The 25,966-nt window shown below is 48.1% G+C and overlaps 2 protein-coding genes and 1 long non-coding RNA gene across 4 annotated transcripts; 2 read left to right on the plus strand and 1 right to left on the minus strand.

The window, feature by feature from the left end:
• Positions 1 to 212: 212 nt before the first annotated feature.
• Positions 213 to 19,090, minus strand: s1pr5b (sphingosine-1-phosphate receptor 5b). Of its 2 annotated transcripts, XM_057035003.1 has the most exons (6): positions 18,891 to 19,089; positions 14,990 to 15,206; positions 5,049 to 6,575; positions 3,919 to 4,028; positions 3,189 to 3,272; positions 213 to 2,347 (listed from the first exon to the last, which is right to left on the minus strand). In XM_057035003.1, the coding sequence occupies exon 6, from the start codon at positions 2,122 to 2,124 to the stop codon at positions 919 to 921; it is 1,206 nt and encodes a 401-aa protein (XP_056890983.1). In that variant the 5' UTR covers positions 2,125 to 2,347; positions 3,189 to 3,272; positions 3,919 to 4,028; positions 5,049 to 6,575; positions 14,990 to 15,206; positions 18,891 to 19,089; the 3' UTR covers positions 213 to 918. The 2 variants fall into 2 exon arrangements, with proteins under 2 accessions (XP_056890983.1, XP_056890984.1); XM_057035004.1 differs by lacking the exon at positions 3,189 to 3,272 and having other exon boundaries at positions 3,919 to 6,575; positions 18,891 to 19,090.
• LOC130526994 (uncharacterized) lies at positions 10,215 to 12,129 on the plus strand. The gene is made up of 2 exons (XR_008950911.1): positions 10,215 to 10,655; positions 10,815 to 12,129. It is a non-coding gene; the product is annotated as an uncharacterized LOC130526994 (long non-coding RNA).
• Positions 19,091 to 22,090: 3,000 nt separating the features above from the next.
• Positions 22,091 to 24,024, plus strand: fdx2 (ferredoxin 2). Its single transcript, XM_057036447.1, has 5 exons — positions 22,091 to 22,379; positions 22,658 to 22,709; positions 22,900 to 23,006; positions 23,088 to 23,175; positions 23,251 to 24,024. The coding sequence occupies exons 1-5, from the start codon at positions 22,193 to 22,195 to the stop codon at positions 23,405 to 23,407; spliced, it is 591 nt and encodes a 196-aa protein (XP_056892427.1). The 5' UTR covers positions 22,091 to 22,192; the 3' UTR covers positions 23,408 to 24,024.
• The last annotated feature ends 1,942 nt before the right edge of the window (positions 24,025 to 25,966 follow it).

Genomic DNA, 25,966 nt, shown 5'->3' on the forward strand with positions numbered 1-25,966 from the left:
GTAATAACTACACAGTAATGTAATAACTACTCTGGACATATTTCAGTTGACAACTGCTGCCTTGCCCATAAACATCGCGCAGCAGCAGGAGGACGATTACTTACTTACAGGTGATTAACAAATTGAAGCTACATGTTTATTACTTTAAAGTGACAAACGTTACCTTTAATGCAATCGTCACTGGCATCGTTGCGTTATGGTGGTTATAATGCTTTGTTTCTCTTTATAAAACAAGTAGCTTATTTATTCAAGTCTAATTTTTCCCACGGCGCTATTCTCGCAGACGCCCGACAGCTATTACGAAACGCACGCCGCAACAAATTTCCGCGCCCGGTTTGCTGCGGCGTTTCAAAGACTGCGGGGGAGTTTGATGCCACCTGCCCCTCTCGCCACCGCAGCGACACGCTTCGAAGTTTCTCAACCACCTCCGTCTTTCCTGTGCGGCCTCGCGCGGCTCTTGCTGCTTCACGCCTGCGGACACGCGACGAGCCGAGCTCGGGCTTCGGCACCGGCCAAATTCAGGCGTTTGCAGATGTTTCAGGCGGCTCCTGGAACGAACATCGTGGATGTCTGACATCACACCTCCTTCTTTGATTTGAGAAAAAAAAAATAGTGCAAACTAGTTGAGTTGCTGGCGGGCACTCCTCAGCAGTCTTGTTCACATTTGAGTGGCCTCGTTATGGCATCATTTTTTGCTCATCTCACAGTTTGATTCTTTTATGTGGGCAGAGTGTTGAAACCGCACACTGTCTCTGTTCAAAATGGCATTTTCCCCTGGTTCCTCCCCTAATAGTTCTGCTTCTGGCTGTGGTCGGAGCGTCGCCACGCGCACCCCAAACGTTCCATTCGGAACAGAAGGTGTGCGACGTGGCCTCTGCTCGTCGCTGAGAACGGGACTCAGTCAGTTTAGCTAGTCGCTCACGACTTGAACAGCTTTGGATAAAGGGCTTTAATAGGAGATGGGGTGGTGATACCGTTGCCCGAGGAGACGGTGGTCTCCACTCCGCCCTCCAGCTTCTGCGACGGCAGCTCTGTTTTACTGAAGCTGCACTCCAGGAAGGGCATCCCGATCTTCTTCACCTGGCCGTCTTTGGTCATCAAACATGGCCGACAGAGCAGCCGCAGGATAGCTCGCCTCATGTCCTTGCTGGTCAGAGTGTAGATGATGGGGTTCAGCAGCGAGTTGACCATGGCGACTCCCAGGAAGTAATCGGCCTTGTAGAGCAGCCAGATGCGGGTGGGGCAGAAAAAATCCAGGAGGAGGAGGAGGAAGAGGGGCAACCAGCAGGCGATGAAGACTCCCAGCACGATGGTGACCGTCTTGAGCAGGGCGATGTACTTCTGCGACTTGCGCGCTAAACCCTTCCTGAGGCTGCCCGAGAGGCCCAGCCGCTGGCGCTGCGTGTTGATGCGCACGATGCGGAAGACTCTGACGTAGAGGACCACGATGGCGAGGAGCACGGCGCTGAACACGGTGACGCAGAACAGGATGTAGCTTTTGGCATAAAGCGGCAGCACCGTCGAGCACTGGTCCAGGCTGTGGATGCAGTTCCACCCCAAGATCGGAAGAACCCCCAAAAATCCCGCCAGGGCCCAGCTCGCGCCTATCAGCGCCACCATCCGGCCACGCTTGGCTCCGTGGTATGGCCTCATGGTCACCATAGTAACGTGCCTCTCGATCGCGATGGCCAGCAGACTAATCACAGAGGCGGCCAGAGTGATGAAGACTCCCCCCTCCCTGAGGAACCAGAGCAGCGGGGTCAGTTTCAAGGTATTGGGTCCGGACATGATGATGTTGGCCATGTATGTAATCCCAGCCAGTAGGTCGGACAGAGTGAGGTTTCCCAACAGGTAATACATGGGCAAATGGAACTTCTTGTTCCTCCAGATGGCCACAAGAACCACAGCGTTCTCAAGCACAATGAGCAGACAGACCACCAAGAAGGCGATGCCCTCGGGCTTGAGCCCTTCACGGTACCGGTCCTTCAGCTTGCCAGTGTAGTTGTAATGCTCCACGAGGACAGAAATAGCCTGGTACTCCTGAAAGAAGTGCCGGTATCCAGGAGAGGAAGGAGTGGGCGAGGGCAGGAACGTGGGCACAGAGGTGGACGTTGAAGCCTCCATGCTTGGGGATGATCTTCTTTGGTTCTGCTGGCAGCCGCTGACTACGAAGTCATTTCCTTCCACATGATGTCGGGAGTAAAACACAAAACCACGTAAAACTGCGTGGATTCCGTCAGTAACCGGGACAGAGAGAAGCAGAAATAAAACAAAGGTAATCCCGAAGGTTTCCCGTTCAACCAGAAGGTGGTGCTCTTCTGTGAGCTGTCCCTCAAGCTTCCAGCCACTGCAGACACACAAGAGGAGGATTACAGTGGTGAGCACGATGCAAACCGGAGAGCAAGGCAGCACTGCATTAAAGAACACAAAAGCAAGCTGTGTTGATTGGCTGTGAAGGGATCGGTGTTGAAACGTCCCCTCTTTCCCATCGTGTTTATCCTCCATCCGCCCGTCACAGCGAGGTGACCAGGAAATAACAACACAACATGTGCACACACGGGGCTGCTTTCCACAGTAAAGGGACGTATGCTGCACTCGTGCACATGCATTAAGCAACATTCCGAGGTTTGTGGGATTCAGACATTATACTCAGGCATTCTTTGAATGTTGTGGTCCAATTATTTCACCATAATGTAGAAACCAGTCAGGTGGGACTGAGGCTGAGGGAACGTTACCCTGGATTCTTAAGTCATATGTTAACAGTTAACAAATGATCTGTACCCAGTCGGACCTCTGCCAAGAAACTGGGCCGGCACTACAACGTGTGAGCGCCTGGAGCCACAGCTGGATTTGGAATCACCCGTTAACGTCTTTAGAGTAAGAGCAGAACCCGGATCCTGGTTTTAGACAAACAACCACGATTGGAGGTGATCGAGATCATAAATTATGACTTCCTCCGATTTAAGGAGCATAGAAATCCATGCACAGACAGTTGTTTATATTCCAAAACATTCCAAACGAAGTCAAATGGCAAAGGTTGATATTGTCACACTGAATTTACAGACGTTGCACTGCAAATATTCTAAACAAACGTGCATTTCTCCAACACCGATGCTGTGGCGTTACACACAACCAGTTCAGTCAGTGAGGTCATCGTCTATGACCTGTTGAGGTGAAAAAGAAATTACCTCAGAATGTGAAGACTTTATCCAGAACTTCATCGGACTCTCAGTGACCAAGAAATCCAGACAAGAGAGGCCAGTGACTCAGGACTGGTGTGACAAAGCAGAGGAGCGAATGAAAGGAGAGCCCAGTTGAAACATGCAACGGCTGAAAAAGGGGGCTGGCCCTAACCACTCTCTCTCTCTGTGTCTCGGTGTCTCTCTCCCCCCGTCTTTCTCTCTGTCTCCCTGCCTTCTGTTCTTGGAGATTGACAGATAATGAGGAGCTGCAGCAGCAATCATGGCATTAGGACCATCGATACCATCGCTTTGATCTGATTACAGACCAATAATCTCCTGGTTTGAAAGTTTGAATCGCATGACTGATGTCCACAGGATATCCTGACTCAGTGCTGTGCTCAGTAAATATCAGATAAACAACCAACTGTATTAATTGCTCCTGTACTTTAATGAGGTCCATATTTCCCAAGCCCGTATTGTCGCTAGCTGTTAAACAGGAAGCAACAGTTGGAGGATTTAAACCTTCAGCTACAGTTACAATAAGACATAAATCTAAGTTTATTTTAGTTGTTCATACCTCAAAACAGACATTTCTTTGTTTAAAGGTACAATACAGCACTAAAACTGCCATTTTGATGGATTGTACTCAGGTCAGTTTCACATGGTTCTCACTGTGTTTCTCCACTTGCTGAAGAAATTTGACTAATGACTCTGACGAATCCCTGTTCCAGCTCACCTTTGCAGAGAGTGAAAAGGTTCCCAGGGTCTGAAGGCATCTCTCTTCCCAGGGTTTCTCGCTCAGACATCTGCATGCTTGGACATGCTGCGGCCACTCACCTGCCTCCCCTGCAGGCGCAGCAGCAGAAAGACAAAACAAAGAGGAGGGAGGCCAGCGGGAAAATGAGAATAACTTCATTGTTTTGTTTTGTTTTTTTAAAAAAGGGGGAATTTTCAAGTAGGAATGGATGTGGTGCGAGTTCCTGCTTCGCCTCTCTATTCACCCATCCTAAACGTTTGCTGATTGGAGGAACTCGAAGTGCTTCGCCACCATTTTGTGACTATCCTGAAAATCCTGCTCTCTATCCGGCTCCGGCTCAGATACGTTATGCTCCGTTTCACACAGAGGTTGCTTCCAACTAAACCTGTTTGCTGTAGGATTACTCCTTCAAGTGGCCCCTGGCTCCTTTTTGTAAACCTGTGTCTTACTGTGGTCGCTAACAAAGACGTTTATTGACACAAGTTAGGGAATCAGAAGGTCAGACTGAAGCCAACCTATTGTTCGGCTTTCTTGGAAAAACCAGCCTAATCCTCCATGAACTCACAAGGGAAAAGGAGAAGGTTGCTACGGTTTTACTCATGGATGGTATTGTGCTGTACCAGCATGCAAAGAATTAGCCTGGCTAACATGATCCCGATCACAAAGGAGATTCCAGGGACTTAAATGAAATCCTCGGGTTAATAAGCCGTGATATTTAGAACCAGAAAGTCAGGCACTGCTCCTCGGAATACGTGGTAAAACACAGGCTGTCGCTTGTATATCAGGAGAGTTCTGCTAACACCGACCTGGACGGAATTTCAACGCAGACAAAAGTCCAATTTATTATTTCTTGTGTTGCGAGAACTGGCAAAACTTGATTTTCTGTATGTTAGCTGTTTTTTTATTCCTGTTATTCAGCTGACATTAACTACAGAACCAGAGCCAGACGGACACGGAAATGCTGAGTGTCGTTTCACTGTCATTATATCCACATAATTACTGTCTGAACCGTGCGTGTGAATAACCTAGTGACGGCACCAGAATTTAATGATATTAATTGCATCAGGTTTGTGGGAAGTTTGTGTGTGAGTGACTGGGACGTGATTCACCTGTGTGCAGGATGGGAGCCCTATTGGGACATTATTAAGGGGAGGAGAATCCATCCGCCTTCTTCAACTCTTCTTGATCATCCTAGAGTATCTTTCCATCCGCCTGTGTTCCATCGCATCTGTCCTGATGTTTGATGACGATACAAGCGAGGCGAAGGTGCACTGACGTGAGCCTCAGCAGGTTAAAGCGCCCCAGCCTGTAGGGGGCGTGGCTGCCAGGACCACCTACACAGTTATTCTCCTCATTTGTGACGGTGAGTTTCGGCCCCACTTGATCAGCAGATCTCTAGAATCAAATGGAAAATGACTCCAGACTTTATTGCCCGGCTTCAAATCCTGCCAGATACTCTAACAGCTGGATGCTTTGATGTTTCAGGAAGCGCAGATGACTTTGATGCGTTGGGCTTGAACATCCACAGGCCTCGATGGCCTTTGTCTGCCAAGGTCCCCGCTCCCCTATTCATCTGGACTTAAATGGTTCAGACTGAGGTCTTTCTCAGGCTATCTCTGCTGCCCCTCCTGCAAACGATCACCACTCAGTCCTCGGGACTAATCCACTGATAAGTCCCCAGAATCAGAGCAGGCAGACCAGCTGTCTGATGATAAGAAAACATTCCTGGGTGTTTGCAGTTGATCTCTTTGTTGCTTCTCTCCATCACTCAGCAGAGACTCAGCGTCTCGGTCCCTCTCTCTGTTTCCCTCCACTCTCACCCAAGCGTGATATTTACCTTCTAGCGTCCAACTGCTTGATTGGCTCACGAGATCCTTCTTAGTGACCCAATATGGCTCAAGCCACTCGCCCAGCTATTGTTTGTTTAACTCTTCCGTCGGACTTTCCGCAGCTCCGGGGCCACCGCGGGGCGATTTATGGGCCTCGCTGGTCTTTTGAAGTGACTGTGGGCTCTAATGTGCTCAGATGGAGGGATAAGCTGAAGGAGTTCAGAGAAACAGTCGAGGGGAAAAGAAAGGGGAAAAGACGGCCTTCCTCTGACAACAGATAATGTTGTGGGTGGGGGCTGCAGCAACCACCAGTGACTCATCACAATTAAGCTCCTCTCTCACAGGAAATGACCTTCTATTGCTGTAATTACAGTGATAACAGCCGATAGCACCTCGGACAAAGAAGTGATAATCGTGGATGTGTGCGATTCATTGTGTGCCACTTCTTTTTTTCCTGTGTGTGTGTGTGTTGCGCTACGAGCAGCAGCCTGAACCCATCTGCAGTTTTCATCCAGAGGTTTCCAACCTCTGCTGCGGGAGTTTCAGGTCAGCGGGGGCTCTGTGAGGGATCTATTTCTCTTGGCTTGGCTGCGTCTCCGTGCTGAAGCTGTTCTGTTCGACTGTGGTCACAGGCTGGATGTGTTCACTACAGCACTGGCAAGCTAATGCAGGCCAGATCGGTGCGCTTCCTCTGAGGTACCGACACTTTTCTGGGCTCCACAGGGGTCCGACCGTCTGGTCCAGCCTTCAGGATATCACGTCTACAGCTGTGACGCCTAAATTAACATACAATGGCACCGGCGTTACCTAAAGAAAGAAAGAAAGTAAGAGAGTAAGAGAGTAAGTGATTAAGTGAGTAAGTAGTAAGTAAGTAAGTAAGTGAGTAAGTAAGAAAGGAAGAATGAAGGTCAATCTTGGGACGACATCCTCGTACCATTCACGTTTGCAGATATTATCACAAACATAATTGGGCCCTTGTTGGATCCCTCCAGATCCTTGATGGTGATCACAGGAGATGGGTGGATAAAGACAGATCACAGCAGATCCCAATAGAGACGACCGATCCCTGCTCTGTTTCTCTTTGGCTCAGTGAAATTCTATCTTGCTGGCGTTTTTAAGGAGGGGGGGTAAGAATGTAAATCATTGCCAGATCTGCACATTTGGTTGCTTTTTTGCATTTTTAGAATTTTTTCTACAAGCGTGAAATGTTTGTTCCTCCATCTCTGAAGTTAATTATTTTAAATCTTCCGTGTTAGAATTTCTATTATCGTCGCCTGTTCCGCTCCAAGATTTTACCCGCAGAAAAACCCTTGAACGATTGCCCCCCCACCTCTTTGAAAGCAAAGCAAACATGAACAGATCAGTGAATCGACGCTCTAAAAGCAGGCAGGAATGAGAGGTGGCAACACTGAAACACGTCTGCTACAGCTGAGCTATGCTGTTAGCGCAGCTACAACTTAGCCCGTTACGCATAAACCATTTTGTCTGCGCCCTCCGTCAGAGTGGCGTGTTCAGATTTACAATCCCGACGTTCCATCAGAGCAGCGGCGCAGATTTCAGCTCCGCTCTGAGCTTTTAATTCTGACGGATGACGGCAGATGAAGCAAAACAGTGGTGACAAAGAGCCTCTTGTTATATTGACTATTAGATTATAACAACCCCCCCATCAGCACTCTGATGTCCCTGCAATCAATTACGTGTGACTCTGAGATCCGAAGGCGGGAATTTAATGTGTTCCCTGGATGTGGAGCCTCCATATCTATATGCCATCATAACATCCTCACCATAACCCCCCCCCCCCCCCCCCCACCCCCAGCACTACCAGCTCCCCTCCTCCAGAAACCACATCTCCAAGCTGCTTATTCCATTGGAAGTCATTAGCTGTCAGGTCACAGACGCCCCAGCAGCTGGGGCCTGTTTTAGTGCGCAGCAGCGCACGTTTAGAGCCCGTGTGACAACTGGGACGTCGTGAGCGTCAGCAGAACGTGCAGGGACACAAACCAGCTGGCCCCCACGGCCAATTTACTCCCCGGCCAAAAGTCAAAGGGAAGCCAGCACATTTTTACTTTTATTTGAAAAGTCTTGCAAATGTGAATTGCAGGTTTCCCCTCGTTGCCTGGAGACGGCAGCAGCGGGATTATCGCATCGACCCGCATACGAACGTGTGCAGACACGTTCATGTGCACTCTCGGGTGGGGGGGGGGGGTAAATTCTTCCACAGCCATATTTGACTCCTCAGTTTTCTTGCAACCCCTTTCTTTGCCCTCACTGTTTAGAGGGTCAAAAATAGATCTAACAAATGGCCGGAGGGGACTGAAACCATCTCCAGAGTCACAAAATTCCCAGTCAGACACTTTTCAGGCAGATTTGTAATAAAACAAAAAGTCTATTGGCAAATGATGGAATCCCAGAGCCAAACCCTAACTGAAGACTCTCTTTTAACAGGAGAAAACCTTGCTGAGGTCTTGGGTGAGGAGGAGGATAGCGAAGGTGAGATGGAGAGGAACAGATCTACTGTACAGACTGGGAGATGCTGCACCAATGTTTCACAAAAAGCCCCGAACAACATCGACACTTGTTAACGTTTTCTCATCAGCTCAAACCTCTTGACTGGAAATAACGTGGAAGAATCTGTTTTGCTTCCTAGTAGCCACCGTCTGACTGTCTTGAAAGGAAAGTTTTGTATGATTTGAATTCCTCAAACCCATTTTGTGACCACTAGACTTGCGAGGTTTATAGACTAGCCCTTCAAAATAAATGTCCTGTGTTTATTTATTTATATTGTGAGACATTTTACTCCGAACCAAAGACGGAACAATGAAATCTGCCCAGGTTTGGACCTCCCCGGTCGTGTTAACAGCTTTTCCTTCCCACTGTGGACACATTTGACTGCTACAGCAAAAGCAGATCCAAAGGATCCAGTTGCTTTGTTTGAGAGGAATGTCCAGTTACAATCACAGGTGCCAGCTCAGCAGCCGGACGTGAGCACAGACAGCGCTGCCGGGGGATCACGGGATTTCTCCTCAATCCCATCAAACGTCGGACAGACTCGTACCGGTCATGGTGGCCACGGAGTAGCTGTAGTCCAGATCCGCTGGGTCACAGGGGGATGAGCCGTTTGCAACACCTGTGAATATTCCTTTAATATTAGAGGAAGTAGAATAAAACTGTCCGTGTTGTTGTTGCGTCTGCGTAGTTGTGCGTCAGAACCAATCAGCGCCGTGGACCTCAGGGATCAGGGGGTCAGGGGGTCAGGGGGAATTTCGGGCCCATGCCTTATTTTGGTGTTTTGTTTGGGCACTTTTCAAGAGGGAGGGTATTTTGGTTTTCTCACTGACTGATGGGCCTCTCTGTTTACGGAAACAGAATTCAATGAGCGACTGGGCACCGTGCTGTTCCCAAACGAGTCCCAGTGGGCCTCCTAATGGCACCGTGTAGCTGCTGAGGCTGGCTGACAAGCAACCAGTGTCTTTGCTAGCAGCTATACGACCCATTTCCCTGTTAACTAGCGCCACAGTCTCCGTTTTTAACGTCTTCCTTGACAGGATCAGGCCAAGCAGATGTGGTGGCCCAGCAAGAGGAGGCGCTGGAAACGCTTCCAGAGGTGTCTCTGACATTCCCACTGGGATTTGCCAGTTAAGGCCTTTCTCCTTCTATAGAAGGGAGGACATCGAGGGCAATCCGAAGGAAGGGAAGACAAGGGAGTACAGGGATACTGAGGAGAGGAAAACCACAACCTCATTCCAGTTTATCAGGAAATGGCCATCCCTCCACTTTCTGCTGTCTGGCACATTAAAGAGCTTTAAGGAAAACATATAAAGTGCCTTTCTTGGTGGAGGGCCAGAAATATGCCGTGTCAGAAGAGAAATGGCACCATTCTTTTCAAGTTTGTTTAGGCTAGTGAACAAAAGCTTCTGCTGTCATCCAATGTCTTTTCCTCCTTCCTCCATCCTCCATCAGCCTCTCATCTGGCTTTTACATTCGAGAACTCGCTTTCCTTTAACAGCAACATAAAAAAAAAACCCCTAAGTCCAAAAATCTACAAGTCAATAAAGCAAAGGGCTGAATCAGATTAGACAGCTCAGAAACAAAATCCCTGAAGAATATGTAAATGGTCTCAGGGTGTCAGTTTGGCTCTGATTCACTCCTTCTATTCATTGCATTACTATGATCGAACCTGCTTTTCGCTTCATTCTGCAACGGCTGCAGACACCAGCTCGTGCGGTGGAGCCGGGGGCCCCTGACCTCAGAGGCTGAGTGACATTTGAGTTGCCTCAACAACAACGACGACGGCGGCAAAGCGCTAAAAACCCCACAGCTGCCTGATTGGGCAGAGAGACCCAGAAGAGGGGGATGGAAGGAGGAAGTGGGCTGTTGTTCATCACGCTGAAGGAATACAGCGTTATGGCAATGCTGAATATGTGCACGGCCAGCTGGACGTGCTGGGGGGGTGTTTTCCCACCACAGCGGAGCGGGGGCTGTTTGTTTGCTGTGCAGTTTGCACTTCTGTTCTCACCCTCTCCGGTTCTTTCATTCCCTCTCATTTTTTTTTCCTGGGATTTCCTGGTTCTGGTTCTCAAACGTGAGAACGTTCTGCTTTGTGCTTGCCCACTCCGGCCATTTTTTTTTTGCCACCTAATCTTTTTTTCGTCATCTTTGCCACCAGTAAACCTTTTCTCCTATTTTCCCTTGACCAGTTCTGCTTCAGAGGTCTTTGGATCCTCTGCAGGACATCGACTACAACAGCTGGTCACCATTTCATGCCGACTTGTGTTGAACAATGTTTGGAACAGACAACCAAAGAAGTGAGAAAACGCCATGGAAACATCTGGTGGTCAGATAATGTAAAAAAAAAGAGTTAAGGACACCCTCAAACCTCCATACCTGGTAGGTTCTTGATCCAGAATGGCCCATTGCCTTCTCTCTCTCTCTCACACAACACAACTGACGCAGGAGGGATTAAGCGAACACCGAAGATTACATCTCGCTGCCGTGTTTGCATATTTTTCTAACTTGGACCCTGTGTTTGTTTTAATTTTCCTCAAGTGCTGGACGGCAGATGTGACTTTTCCGATAGCCCCTAACGGAGCGACATACAGGAAATTGAGAGGTGAAAAGGTTTTCGCTGATACTTTTGGCCGACTTAAGAGCATGTGAATCTGTCTTTAGGTATGTTTTTTCTATGTGTGTGTGTGTGTGTGTGTGTGTGTGTGTGTGTGTGAGATGTGGCTCCAGGCCAGAGAGAGCATCATGGTCTCCACCAGAAGACCCCTGGAGCAGCTTTGACCCACAGCTCTTAATGGCTGAGAACTTGTTTTCATTCTTTACATTTATCGCATTCTTATCCATCATCCGTCCGTCCTTCAAACATCTGTTTCTTTTCCCAGCACATCCATCCATCCATTCATTCGTTTTCACTCAGCTTCGGCTCCTAATGGTGTCATTGCCGTCCGTTTACGGGACTAAAGCAGAATGCGTGTAGAATCAAAGGCCTAATTGGGTCCATAGCAGCTGTTCGAGCTGGATCTCACAACACGCTGACACGTTGGAGCCGCCCGCCAGAGTGAATAACACCAAATGTTCTTGGTGGGATAGAAACCAAGCATGAGAAGAGGTAGTTCAGCATCACCAGAGATGGATGATAAGGTCCCTTGTGGGTTAATGACACTTGTAGCGCGGCTTGTTTACCAGAAAGCTTCTCTGCATCACGACTCGGTAAATGGTAACACTTATGAAGCTGCGATTCTCACTGTTCCAGGAAACTACACGGGCTGTGGCTCCAAGTGGCAACTCAACAGCGTTTGGTGGTAAAAATTGGCGTGGTCATGAGGTTTCTCGCAGGATATCGAAACGAGAAACGAGCTAACAATATTTACATGCAGTGCAGCACGGTGGTGCAGAGGCAGGAGCAGCACAGCCGCCTCGCAGAGACGAGGGTTTGAGGGCCCCCCCCCAATGTCCCAACAAACTTCAATATTAGGTTGACTAGGAATAGCCTGTGGCGACCCCTCGCAGCAGAAGGTTTGATCAGTGTCTGGACAGTTGAACTTATTTTCCTAAGCAAGTGTGACGTTTTTAACTGTTCCCCTGGATAAGAGACATTTAAGCAAATCCCTCCCTCCCTCCCTCCCTCCCTCACATCATGTTTCTATGGGCTGCCGCTCACCCATGTGGTCTAATCAAATTGTTTGGGTTTTACTGGCCTCGGGCCTAAAAAGAAACAATGATTTGAGGCCAAGGTTGCCAACAGATTCGCACTAAAGCCATCAAGTAATTCCTGATTGTGATGCCAAAAAATGGGATGGTCGACATCATAAGCGTAACCTAACATTTAAATAAGGAGCACATACTGTATGTGTTTTGATTAAAATAACATATTTATTGTACATTATGGTCTAGTAAACACTGTAAAACTTGTTGTCTGAGCTTTGTTCTCCAACTAAACAAGCATCTAAAGGATGCAGCACGGAGATGTGAGCTCCTTGTTAAACACCAGAAGAGAAGCCAACAGCGCAGGATTTGCATTTATATCTGTGCTGTTTAATTCATTCATAAGATAATAAGTCCAGAGTCCATAAGATAAATAAAAAAACGGTATCAGCTTTTTCAAAATCCAGCTATTTTTGATTCATTCATGGCTGTCGAGTCAAGATTTTCCTTTAGTGATTTACAAAAAACAAAGTTTGACCTTCGAGCGAACAAGGGTGGCAGGAAAAGCTCAGTTATAACAGGAAGCCGTGAGCACCGATAGGAGCCATTGGGGGGCCTCCTGCTGGCCCGCTGGGTAGAGGAGGATGGGGGGGGATGGGACCGGAAAAGAGAAGCAACATACATCATACATGAAATTACAGGCTATGAGAAGCATAATTAGTTGTTGCATTGTGTGTGTGTGTGTGTGTGTGTGTGAGACCGCTTTTTGTTTTTTTCTGAAGATGTAAATCTAAAGCTAAGGGGGAGTCCCAGCATTTATCATGTATATCTTGTGTAGAAGTTAGAAGAAACCATTTTTGGTGAAATTGTTGTGGCTGGATAAATACAGTATGGGCCTATACAATAAATGTGTGTGTGTGTGTGGACTGGAACATATATTTTTCACCATCTGACAGTCTGCCCAGATACTACAATGGTCTGGAGTGAACCAATGTGGAGGGTTCCCCGGTTCCAGGCCATGCGGTATTTTCCGAGCTGGTCTCCAGTTCTGGTCTTTCTTCACACCGGTCGTCTTCTCTTGTGGTGTTGGTTCATGTGGCTCCGGGCTCTGCAGCTAACTACAGCTGCAGCCAACGCAACTGTAAATCTAAAAATTTCTAGCAGATCTTCAGCCCCAACATGAGTCGTGCCACATCACAGCGTAAGGAGAAGATAATTGGGAGAACTGGCATCTGGTTGTCTTTAAACGATGCCGTCCGGGTGTGGTTTATGTACTTAACAGTGCTAATGTGGCACACATCTGTTTGCTCGCAGGAAAACGTGCAGTTTGATGACAGATTGCAATTGGGGTCCAATCAGAAGTGGAACAAAGGAAGAGCTGTGCTTTCTTAGCATTTTAGTTAGCCCTTAATTTCTCAATGAGACAAAAAATCCTCTATTTGTGGATAAAAAAAAACCTTCGGCTTTGTTTTCTTACTGTAAACAAATGGGATAAAAAGAAGCTAACATCGAGTGACTGATTAGCAAAGCTGCGAGACACAGGACTGGCCCCTCGTTTCAAGACCGAGGGTTCTAGTCACCCTTGACAACCGTTTCACTGCTGTACTAACGGTCCTCCATCAGGTCCATCCCAACGGGACCATCCTCAGATGCTGGTCTTCCCTGGAGCGAGTGTGTCTGCGTGACCCCACTCAGCCTGATGCTGAACTAATGAGATGCTGGTTTCTGGGCTTGAGTTCTGAACACGGTCCTGGAATTTGAACGAGCTGTTGATTTATAGCTGAGGTCTGTCACCACCAGTGTCTGATGGACCCTATCGTAATAAACGAAGAACACGAGAGGTTCTTTCAATGTTCTCAGACCCAAAACTGAATGAACCCCCTGGATCACTGCTTACAGTACATCATAAGCTGCCCTATCGTGCTGTGATGACCTCAGCGATGGAACAACAGGTCTAACTGGCCCGAATAAACAAGCCGTGTTGTTCAGTCGTCCTAGACAACTGGAGCCATCACCACTAACCACAAAAACCCAAGGCCCTCGTTTTTTATTAAAGATTGCGTGTATCCATAATCTCCTCCACTCCCACCCTCCTCCGCCCAAACCCGTCCTGGCTTTTTCCCTCTGCTCTCATTCTTCATGGGTTTGGGGGTTGGCAAAGCCTCACAAATATTGAGGCCCACTCTGTCTCTTTCTTCCTCTCGCCATTTTCCCCCCATTCCGTTCTTTCTCTGGCCGGGCCGCTTCGATTTCTTTTTCCCTTTTTTCATTGGCGCTCTTGCCAAAGTATGTCAGACAGAAACAATGAGGGAACGTTATCCTGCACAGGAAGTTCCAATATATAGAATGTGAGTAAAGCGTCTGAAGGGCGAGTCGGTCGGGGGAGGGTGGGCGTGCGGCTGAGCCGGTCCTGCTTTTTGCCTGCGAACGGACTGATTTACCTCACACACACAGAACCCGCTGAACTGAACACATTCCAAAACATTCACACTTGCCAGGACATTAGGGCTGATAGCCCAGCTCTTGCTCATTTACCGTTTCCTTTTACAGGAAATTTTAAATAAACTTTATATTATTGATCCAGAACGATTTGGAACTTCTTCTTCTTCTGTGTCGTCAAACATAGGTTGTTAGGTTGTTTAAGGGTCGGGACAAAAATAGCAAAAAGAGACCAAAAACTTGAATAATCACTTGAAGTTCCTAGAAAATAACAAGCATCTGATTTTAAATAAAGAGGGTTTGTGTCCATTTAAATGCATTTTCCCAGTGGGAATGCAACAAGATTGGGATTTTCCAAATGAAAATAACAGTAGAAGGGCATTAAAAAGGTGGATTCGACAGAATACAAACACTTACCAGATCCACATAAAACAACCACACTGTTGGGAATATGCGAGTCAGATGCCAAAAGAAGCAAGAAACAGGCAGGAGGAAGCAGTAAAAGCAGACAGGAGCAGACACCATTCTACTCCAGGCTTCTCTTATGAACATCTGGATGCAAACAAACACTAACGCAGAGAGATTTATATGTTGGGGGAACCCTGTCGGGCTAGACACGGAGGAAGCCTTACTTTGAGGGTGACGAGGACGCACACGGGCAGGATTTTATGAGCCGTCTGTGTGTGTGGGAGGGAAGACGGAGCCCAGTGGATGTCACTGAGGAAGGCCTGAACAAGCTCTGGGTGATAAGAGTGATGAACGGCGCTGTCATGTAGTCAGCGTCCCTGGTTTACACGCTTCTAAATATGGGTCTGGGGGAGGTGGGCAAGACCACCACGCTCCATTCATCTACGTGGGACACGAGGGGACGAGACGAAAAGAAGATGGAGACGCTGCAGCTCGTTCCTGTCAGGTCACACCGCAGCGGCGGCCGCCCTCCGCTAATGAAGCGCAGGGCGAGAGGGAGTCGAGAGGAGCCCGAGAGTCATTTTTTGGCACGGTGGAAGTGATCGAGTCATGTGGGAGTGGATTCCGTGGAAATGGCACATCCTCCCAATCGGCGGTTTCTGAATCATTTGGAATTCCGAAGAAATTCAGCGCCAGATCCCAGTTGGGAGCGTTTCTCGTCGCAGCCACGCGAGCTCACAGGGTCCCTTAAACAGGATCCTGCGATCCCGCTGCCTGTCTGCTTCTGTGTTCATGCCTCTTATTACCACTCCTCATCAAGCTTGTTTACATGTTGTACACAGATGGCAACGCCGGTCTCTGGGGTGGAGGCCGCCCAAACCAGAACTATTTATTTTCTGTGAGGGAGGGAAAAAAAATTCTGACATCAGCCAAAAAAGCTTCAGGAAAATTGGAGCTTTGAGAAAACATCTGCCTGCATCTCTTCAAAGTGCAGCTGAGCCTGAGTGACGGGCCCCATCTGACATGTGACAACATGGCATCCACAGCACAGCACAGGTCAGGAGGGGGGGGGGGGGGGGGTCCGGAGTGGCCCTCTTCCAAAAAAAGATCCAGAACAGTGGGCCAAATACCTCCGCTGCCTACACGTGAATCCTCCCTCATTCATCGGGGACGGTGAATCTGGGTGACGTGCTGCAGAATATTAGCTTAAACTATAACGCGGTGTGTTCATGTGCACGGGAATTCAGGCTTTCCTAATATAACCTGCTGTTATAGCAATAGACACAGAAGACACATCTATAAAGGAGCGAGAAATCAGTCATTTACAGAAACAATAATAAATGATGTGTTCTTTTTTCAGTTTCCTCTAATAAAAACCCATTTTCCTCATCCGAGCGTCATTTTTATTGCTCAAGACGTCACTTTTATTTCATTGATTTCGGTACATTTATTTGGTTCACACTGATAATATTCAGTGCTGCAACACTGGAAAAGTGGGGAGGAAAAAGGAAAGTGTTATGTGGGGAAGCTGGAAATGGAAGCGTCCAGAAAACAAGGGCACGGTGGTAAAATGAGGAGACGAGAAGTGTCAGATCTGTAGACTCGGCCTGGCTGGAGTCGCTCTACGCTAATGAGGTAAAGGTTTAGGGAAAAATCACTCTGTAATTTCTTCCTGCTCTGGGAATTTTCACGGAACTACGAAGCCCAAATTGTTCATCTTTCATGTCGTCTGATTTATTTTGGTCTAACTGCAGCCAGCTGTTGCCATCAGCTCCAGAGGAAAAGATGACGCAAGTGTCGACTAAAGGTTGTGTTTTATGGGCTGCGGGAGGTTCGGGGGCTCCTCCCCCACCTTTTCTGCGCGGGCGTGCTCACGTCTTGGAATGCAAACGACTGATCTTGGCTGATGAGCGCAGCCGCGTCTGCAGCGACACGTCACATGACCTCAGGCGGTGTCTGGCTTTAGCCCGACGCGGCGTGTTCCACCTCCACGGGCACCAGAAGGGGCTGAAGAGCAAGGTGGAGGTGACTCAACGAACACTTGCTGGGTCTGACAGCAGCTGTGGTGTGTGTGTGTGTGTGTGTGTGTGTGTGTGTGTGTGTGTGTGTGTGTGTGTGTGTGCTCTCTGGCAGGAAACTCCTGACCAATAATTTACAGAACGGTGACAGGAGCCGCTGAGAAGCGCTGATACGCCGTCCTGAGGATAAGGTGGCAACAGCCGCTCCACTAACAACGGCCCCAAATCATTCAGCTGTGCAAGTGTGTGTGTGTGTGTGTGCGTGCGTGCATGGGGGGGGCAGGGGTGTGAAAGGGAAAGGATATAACGGTGGAGGAAAAAGATAAAGAGTCAGTTTGGGCTATTTCACCATAAGAACTTACTGTGTGTGTGTGTGTGTGTGTGTGTGGTGTGTGTGTGTGTGTGTGTATTTTGAGTGTTTCCTTTTCTAGTTGAGATGCTTTCGGCCACATCAAGCTACTAGAGGGGGAGGTAAATAATTCTACATCGTGTCACATGACAAACAACCCTCATGAAGATGTCGGATGTGGTTTTAATTTGATTCTTGAGTCTTCATCCATAACTAATAATTCACCATCTTTTCACCACTTTTCGGGTAATTTTAGCTTTTCGTCCGTCTGAGAATTTTGTCCTTTTTGACCCAACCGAAGGAACCTCGCCCGTGTCGGCGTCGGCTAACGTTGAGGTGACAAAGACTGAATTCTGATTGGCTGTCTCTTATCCACGCTTGATAAAAGGCTCAGACGGGAGAAGAAGACGCCTGTTGTCACATAACAGCGTTCGGTCGGGTGTTTAATCCAGAGCTGTTAGATAAGTGCCGGGCGCCACGATAAGCTCTGCACGGTGAGCCAGGTGCACGGCCGTCTGCGCCCGCCATGCAAACGCCTGCACCCGACACCCCAGAGCCCACATAAGGATGTGCAGCTACGCTTTGGTAATGATATCCACCTCTGACAGTTGCTCATGATTTAGTCATGCTTCTGCACAACCACAGACAACTTTGACTTTAGTGTTGCATCTTCAAGCCTGAAGATGCACATTAATGCACGTAACGCGTCAAAGAAAACACACAGGATATTATATATCACAGGAGGCTATAGGTGAGTTAGCTGATGTCTAATAAATATATCTTAAATGTCTCTTCCTGTACAAATATGAGCTTAAAAGCATTTTGATGGGAATAAATAAAAATAATATACAGACAAGGAATATGAAACCATTCCAGTCAAGCAGTAAACAGCACGTAGACTAAATGGAAAAGGCATTTGGAGACACAAAATAAGCATTGTGTCGGCTCTCCGCCGTCTCAGCCTGCAAAAAGCACTGATAAGGCTGTTTAGACTGGCTGCTCCATGTCGGTCCATTTCATTAAGATAGCGGCTCTGCTTGTTTTGTTTTTGTCCTGCAGAGGGATGGAGGTTCGCTGGGAGGAACCTCTCAAATCCTCCGCCACCATGTCAGATGCAGGCAGGACTGCACGTGTGGCTGTCATCAAAGAATTCCAGATCAAAGATGATCTCAGAGCAAATGGCACACATTTGTTTGGCTGTTCTCATTCGTGGACATAATTGTGTTCATGACAAAGCATTTGGGCACTAATGGATACAACGTAATTAAGAGTAGGCAGCTCTTCCACTCACTTAGTGGGATTTAACTGGATTATCTTTGAATTGATGTTGGCCTTTGACCCCAAAGAGAGAAAGAAGCCACCACCAGTGGCACTGACACTTGGATCACTTAGACTGATATACGGTGTTGAAATAACATCAGTTTATAGGTGTAGCCAAGCTACAGTCCATCATGTGGAGCCAAACAGGGCCTTGTTTGTGTTGGAGTTAACACCTCGGCGTCCCTGGGGGGTCGGAACGGGGGCCAGGTCTGGTTAATTACAGTTGTGGGCGAATAATTAATTGAGAGCACACAGGAGTCAGTGAGCAGGAAGCAGGAGAGAAGATCTGGGGCATGTTTTTATGTCAGACTCAGCCCGTCTCCTGCAGCCGGTGTTTGGTACCAGTGCAGAGACGCATGCACACATGCACGCATGCCCACGTGCACGCATGCACGCCTGCATGCACACAGATGGAATCAAAGCTTTGTCTTACTCTACCTTCGATTTGCTGAGGCAGCCGCTGAGGTGGTTCCGCTCACCGGCGGTTTGGCCTGCCCCAGAATGTTTCCATGAGGACAAAGATGGCGGTTTTAAAAGGAAATGACAGAGCTGTTGTTAAAAAAGGAAGCAGTAAAAAGAGCTGAACCTTTAATGTAAGAAAGGGCTCCAGTTCATTCAGGGAAGGTACTGTACTGATCCACTGGTGGAGCGTCGCTTTCCATCATCTCCTGATCTGTGTATCCGGCTGCTGGTGAACTTTTGTATAAACCAACCATACGTCACCATTTTAGGTGCATCTCGGTTTGGGTCTTAACCAGATGGCAAAAGCCTTTAACTAAATTTGGGCACAAAAAAAGCTCCAAAAATAGAAGCAGACCTCTGATTTCCTCAGTGTGTCTGGGTTTGTTGACATGATTGGCTGCCCCACAGTGACCTCTCGAGTCTTTGACCTCTGTCTTCTGCTCGTAGCAAAGGTCAACAGTCACAGACGGTCTATCACAGCCGGGAGTCACTCAGAAAGCAGACTAACCAAATCCAGATCTTCAGCTACAACAAACACCATCACAGCTGGCCGCTTTACAACTTTTATAGCCCCGTGTGAAAAAGGTCATTAATTTTAAACAACCCGACACGACTTTTAGCCCAAACGAGGCTCCTGAACTGTTCCTGTGACTCAGAAATCTCTCAGAGGCATAAAAATCGGCAGTTTGAATAAGAAACTGTTTCCATGTGCCGTTTCCCAGGCTGCCAATATGCTCACGCTGATGGTGAGTTTCCCTTTTGTCTGGCTAGCAAACAAGTATTCCCACACACAGGAAGCACGAAAGGGCGTAGGGTCGCTTTTTGAAAAACCTGTTTCTAATTTGTTGGTCTCCGAAGTGTGTGTGTGTGTACGTGTGTGTACGTGTGTGTACGTGTGTGTGACAATATTTGCATAGTGTTCATTTGCATAACTGCAGTTAGTCAGAGACACCAGCCCACGGATGATGGTTTCTAGACAGTAAACATGATTACAGACGTATCCTGGTGTCACCACACACTCCTCAGCCTGGTGTAAAGTCTGTACGAGTGTCCCCGGATCCAGATAAAGTTATTATCTCATTAGATTTAGAGTGTAAATATTTGCTGCTCTGTGGCCAAGGTCAGAGTGTTCCCTGATATATTCAAACTCTGCTACTGTCAGGACAGCAAACATTTAAGGGGGCTGACGGCCACATAGGGAGACTGGGCCAATTCCCTAAAGTGGATGGATGGAAGATGGAGGGAGGGAGGGAGGGAGGGAGGAGGAGGAGGGAGGGAGGAGGGAGGGAGGGAGGGAGGGAGGGAGGGAGGATGGAGGGAGGGAGGGAGGGAGGGAGGGAGGAGGGAGGGAGGGGAGGAGGGAGGGAGGAGAGGGAGGGAGGGAGGGAGGAGGAGGGAGGGAGGGAGGGAGGGAGGGAGGGATGGAGGGAGGGAGGGAGGGAGGAGGAGGGAGGGATGGATGAGGGAGGGAGGGATGAGGGAGGGAGGGAGGGAGGGAGGGAGGGAGGGAGGGATGGAGGGAGGGAGGAGGGAGGGAGGGAGGGAGGGAGGGAGGAGGGAGGGAGGGAGGGAGGGAGGGAGGGAGGGAGGGATGGATGAGGGAGGGAGGGATGGAGGAGGGAGGGAGGGAGGGAGGGAGGGATGGAGGGAGGGATGGATGGAGGGAGGGAGGAGGGAGGGATGATGGAGGGAGGGAGGGAGGGAGGGAGGGATGGAGGAGGGATGGAGGAGGGGGGAGGGAGGGAGGGAGGAGGGATGATGGAGGGAGGGAGGGAGGGAGGATGATGGAGGGATGGATGGAGGAGGGAGGGAGGGATGGTGGAGGGAGGGATGGATGGATGGAGGGAGGGAGGGAGGGAGAGAGGGATGATGGAGGGAGGGATGGATGGATGATGGAGGGAGGGAGGGAGGGATGATGGAGGGATGGATGGATGATGGAGGGATGGATGATGGAGGATGGATGGATGATGGAGGGAGGGAGGGATGGATGATGGAGGGAAGGAGGGAGGGAGGGGTGGATGGATGATGGAGGGAGGGATGGATGGATGGATGATGGATGGATGGATGATGGATGATGGATGATGGATGATGGATGGATGGATGGATGGATGGATGATGGATGGATGATGGATGGATGGATGGATGGATGGATGGATGGATGGATGGAGGGTGGATGGATGATGGATGGATGGATGATGGATGGATGGATACTACCACTGGGAAAAATGAGTTTACTTTCCAAAAATAACTGCTGGGAAATATATGCAGTTTGGTTGTGCTGGACCCTCACCCAAGGGGAATTTCATGTTTGTGTGTGTGTGCGTGTGTGTGTGTGTGTTGTGTGTGTGTGTGTGGTGTGTGTGTGTGTGTGTGTGTGTGTGTGTGTGTGTGTGTGTGCAGTTGAAGTCTAGAATGCAGACTTTGCATTTGACATTTGTAAACTTGGAGGCAGAGAGAGAGAGAGAGAGAGAGAGAGAGAGAGAGAGAGAGAGAGAGAGAGATCAGATACATAAAAGATAATGTAGAGTTGACTTGCTTTAAAAGAACAAACCAACCCGAGTGAAGCGTTGACATTTCATAACTACAGAAGGAATCTCTTCCTTCCGTCAGATGGTACGTCAGTAGATTTTACACACTTGCTCTTAGGGCTGTTTTCCCACAGGTCTTATCAGTCAATTAAGGAAAGATGAGCGGAAAAAACACACTATTAGAGTGCTTTCTCATTGAATGAGCTCATTACTTATTGCACAGCCAATAATGCCAGTAAATAACATCAGCCAAATGCTCTCCTGTCTTGGGCTTTATTGCCCCATAAAGTGACTACGTTTAATGGCTCATTTATTTAGGATAACATCTGGTGACAGATGTCAAGGACAGGAAAGCATGCAGGGAAAAACAGGATACCTGTGTCCACCTGTCTTTAGTCATAACATCACTTCTTCACACACCACTGCCTTCTGTTTTCTGCTGCCAACTCGCATCAGATTTATCTCTGAGCTTATGTCTCAACAGGAATCATCCGGTTTTTGGAAAAATAGGACAGACAAGATTTAACAAACGGAATTAGGAATCTTGAATGCTTTCGTATTTTGTGTTTCGGTATTTAGATGTTACACTTGAATGCTTTTTTAAGTTGCACTTCTTTTTAAACAAAGCTTTGAGTCGTTAGTGGCGTAATAGCGCCCTCTGCAGGCAATGGTGTGCGTAACAGTCAATACGCGTTTCCTTTATGTTTTTTTCCTATTGGACGGTTTTTGTCATGTGATCAAAACAGGAAGATGGCGGCCTCCGCTGCATTGCGGTGCAGTATGGGGTTGACTTTCAGAGTTTCTCGCCTTATACCGGATTGTACAACGTGTCCGTGGAGGAAATTAAAACACTATGATAGCCCTAAAGCGAGTTTTCCAAAAACTACTCCATTTATGAGCTTCCAGACGACAAACCGTCATTTGCAAACGAGTATAGGTGAGCGGCGCTAACCTCTTTAGCATGTTTCTGAGACTGACGTTTCTCGTAAATCTGTTTGCAGTACGACGATTTTACTTCCATTCTACTTAAAACTTGTTGATTTCATTAATGGAAGAAAGATTTGATGGGAAAAGAATTATGCAATATTAGAATAGGAAGACTTGCGTAACTTGACCCAATGCCTGATGAAACTTTATGCAACAAGTGAAATACTGGAGAAGATGCTAACGTCGGAGCAGAAATTCATAGTTTTCCTCTGTGTGCTCATGATAAAGGTCTTCATCACGAGGAAGAGGGGAGCTGCCGTCCGGATGAGCAAGAGGACGTGTAAGTTTTAATGCATGAGTAATGTTGAATGTTAAACAGGGGAACTGCGAGTCCCTGCTAGTTCTGATGGGAGGAACACTGGTTTTTATACTGTATAATGTAACGTAACTTGTTCAACCATTTAAGTTTTTACAGCGTTCTTTCTACAAGATCAACATCCAACCCATGCTTTCATCTGAATGCTGTTTAGGGTGAATGTTGTGTACGTAGATCGGTCTGGCCAGAGGATTCCAGTCAAGGCCAAAGTTGGAGATAATGTCCTTTATCTGGCTCACAAACACGGGATCGAGCTGGAAGGTGACCATTACCTTTCTGAAATAACTCTAAAGGGACTTGAAGACTGTGTTTGAGCTTTAGTTCCGTTCCTGTCTCGTCCAGGAGCCTGCGAGGCCTCGTTGGCCTGCTCAACGTGTCACGTCTACGTGAGCGCTGCTCATCTGGGCAAACTGCCGGAACCCGATGAAAGGTAGCCGAGCCCAGCTTACGTCTCCCTCACCCATTCGACTTTGAGCAAAGTGGACGGATGTGTTTTGTGTTCCAGGGAGGATGACATGCTGGACATGGCGCCCATGCTTCAGGAGAATTCCCGGTTGGGTTGCCAGATCATCCTCACGCGAGAGCTCGAGGGGATTGAGCTCACCCTGCCTAAAGTCACCAGGAACTTCTATGTGGATGGACACGTCCCCAAACCTCACTGAGAAGGGATGGAGGAGGAGTGACTCTCTTGGAACCCACCACTGAAAGAACAAGCCTTTAGATATGGGACGGAGCTAAAGGTGGTGGCAGAAAGCCTTGTTGGACTGGGAGTTACGCAGAGAAAACCCTTGCTAGCTGCTCTTTTCTTAAACAAGCAACACTTTGCATCATTTCACGTTGACTTTTGCCACATTTCGACAGGTCAAACATTCCCTGTGACAGCTCACATACGCACAAGTAGCAGAACCGTCTGTGACATCCATCACCGAGTCACACAGACGTTGCATTTCTAGGTGGTGTTACAGATTATAAAGTCCTTAAACATGTATTTTGGTGTAGAACGGGAGGGTGAAGCCATATAACGAACGGGATTTGGGAGCGTGTATTCACCTGAAGCTTTCGGAACCTCCAGACGATCCCTTGAAGCCTCCTGCTCTGCACCCATGGAACAGACTTGAAACCCTGATTAGATGATGTGATTCAGGTGTTCTTTGGTCCAGACTGACCTGCGGAGCAACCACGTTGAGTCTACCTGTACTTACGCACAAATATAAGCAAACTGTATAACACAATGTCCTCGGAGGGACATTTAAGAGTAATAAAGTCAGTTTTAAGCAAATCCGTTTATATTTATTCTCGGAACGGTGCCCATTACGCACAAACGACCAAAACAAGAGGCTATTATTTAGATCTGTTTATTAAATTCACCTCGGAACTGAGGGGTCCAAAATCAGCCGCGCGTTTCACCTGGGTCCAAAACCCGACTCGGTCCTGAGCGACCGGGCCCATGACCGATGACCGCTGCGGATCCCCGAGGTGAGCGTCCCCACTACCGCACACACCGAAAGTTCGATTCCGAGATCGATTCACGGCGGGATTAGCGTAGTTAGCCACAAACGGGTCGCTGTAACGTTTGGCCTTGAGACAAGGCCAGAACCTTCTGATCATCTGTCATTTCGACCCGAACCCGAGGAGCCAGCCGGGGCAGAAAAGCCGGACTGGGTCCCGGCTCTCCTCGGACTGGGTCCCGGCTCTCCTCGGACCGGGTCCCGGCTCTCCTCGGACTGGATCCCGGACTCCTCGGACCGGGTCCCGGCTCTCCTCGCTGGGTTTGACGCGCTCGCGGAGCTTTTCAAAGACAGACCGCCAAAGCGTTGAACGTCACTGGGCACCACGCGCACGTCTGACGCATTTAAATTAAATCCTGTTTTACAAACTAAAACTACTTGACTTTTTGCTGTCGGTGAGTAAAATGTGCTGTGACGGCGCTTTAAAAAGGACAATTTAAAGTTTTAGAATTTAGGTCCATTTTTAACCCTCCTGACCGTAATTTTCCCAGTTTGCTCCCTTCAGTTTTGGACAACTTGAATGTCCATAGCTCACATTTGTAATATTCAGGGGTTTAAATACATCACTGGCCAATTTAAATTAGTTTCTAGTTCAAACTACTCTACATTTATTTCAAAATTCAGAAAAAGTAGTCAAAAAGAACCCAGAATAACAGATGAGCCAATCTACATTAAAAGGGTTTAAATGATGTAATGTGAGGATTTGTTGAAGTAGAAAGTAGGTAAAATAATGTTCTGCTAAACTTTCCTCTTTAATTCAGATTCATGAATAAATCACTTTCCCAGACACAAATTTATTAAGAAGTTACATTTTCCTTATTTTGTGTTATTATTATTATTAAATCCAAAAGTGATATTTCCCCATAGTAAACTTAAAAACTGTGAAATAATCAATGCCAAATATCAACGATTGATTCCAGGTGAGTTAGTTACAAAAGAACAATTAGAATTCTGTCTCTTCAAACCCGTCGAGGGGCAGAAGGGCAAACGCCGTCTATCACCGGGACATCTTCACACCGACCCAGTCCAGCCAGTATGGCCCAGCGCCCCGGGGGGGTAAACTGGGAAACTACTGGCTGTGAGGGGGTACGGAACCACCCTGCTGCCCCCATAGAACCCCCGAACGGTCCCAGTGTAATGTTATAGCACACTTAATCATATTTGTAATATATTAATATTGGGGCATCCCAGCATTCTCATTATTACTGCTATTTATGGGGGGGCAGTTAAATCAGGGGATAAATATATCTGCTCTGTCGTGTCTACAGAACTAGAAGATGTTCTGGGGAATAATGGTCCAAACTGAGGTAGGAACGACTGTAAACTGTTCCGTTCAGTGGTGAAGCCACCACAGGAACTCATTTAACCTGTGGGATTTTGGGTTAAAGCACGTCTGACCAACAGGTCCACTAATTTTGCTCTTCGGTACTGACCCAGATCTGCCCTCCCCTCAAACATCTGCACGAACTGCAAGTGCATTTGAGGAGTTGGAGATGACTTGTCTGAAAGCGTTTGTCCTGGTTTATTACTCAGACGTCGGCCCAGCATGAGCGCCGGACCTGGCCCACAGGCAGAACTGATCCAGCGGAACCAGAGCGCCAAGGGGCCCGATGCTTCCCAGCATTCAGCGCTCTTCTACCTTTTCCAAGAAGTCTCCAAGCTGGCCTCTCCGGTCCACAGCACTTTAGTGGGCGCAGACTCACCTGGCAGGTG

Source organism: Takifugu flavidus, chromosome 6 (genome assembly GCF_003711565.1).
Source record: "Takifugu flavidus isolate HTHZ2018 chromosome 6, ASM371156v2, whole genome shotgun sequence".
NCBI lineage: Eukaryota > Metazoa > Chordata > Actinopteri > Tetraodontiformes > Tetraodontidae > Takifugu > Takifugu flavidus.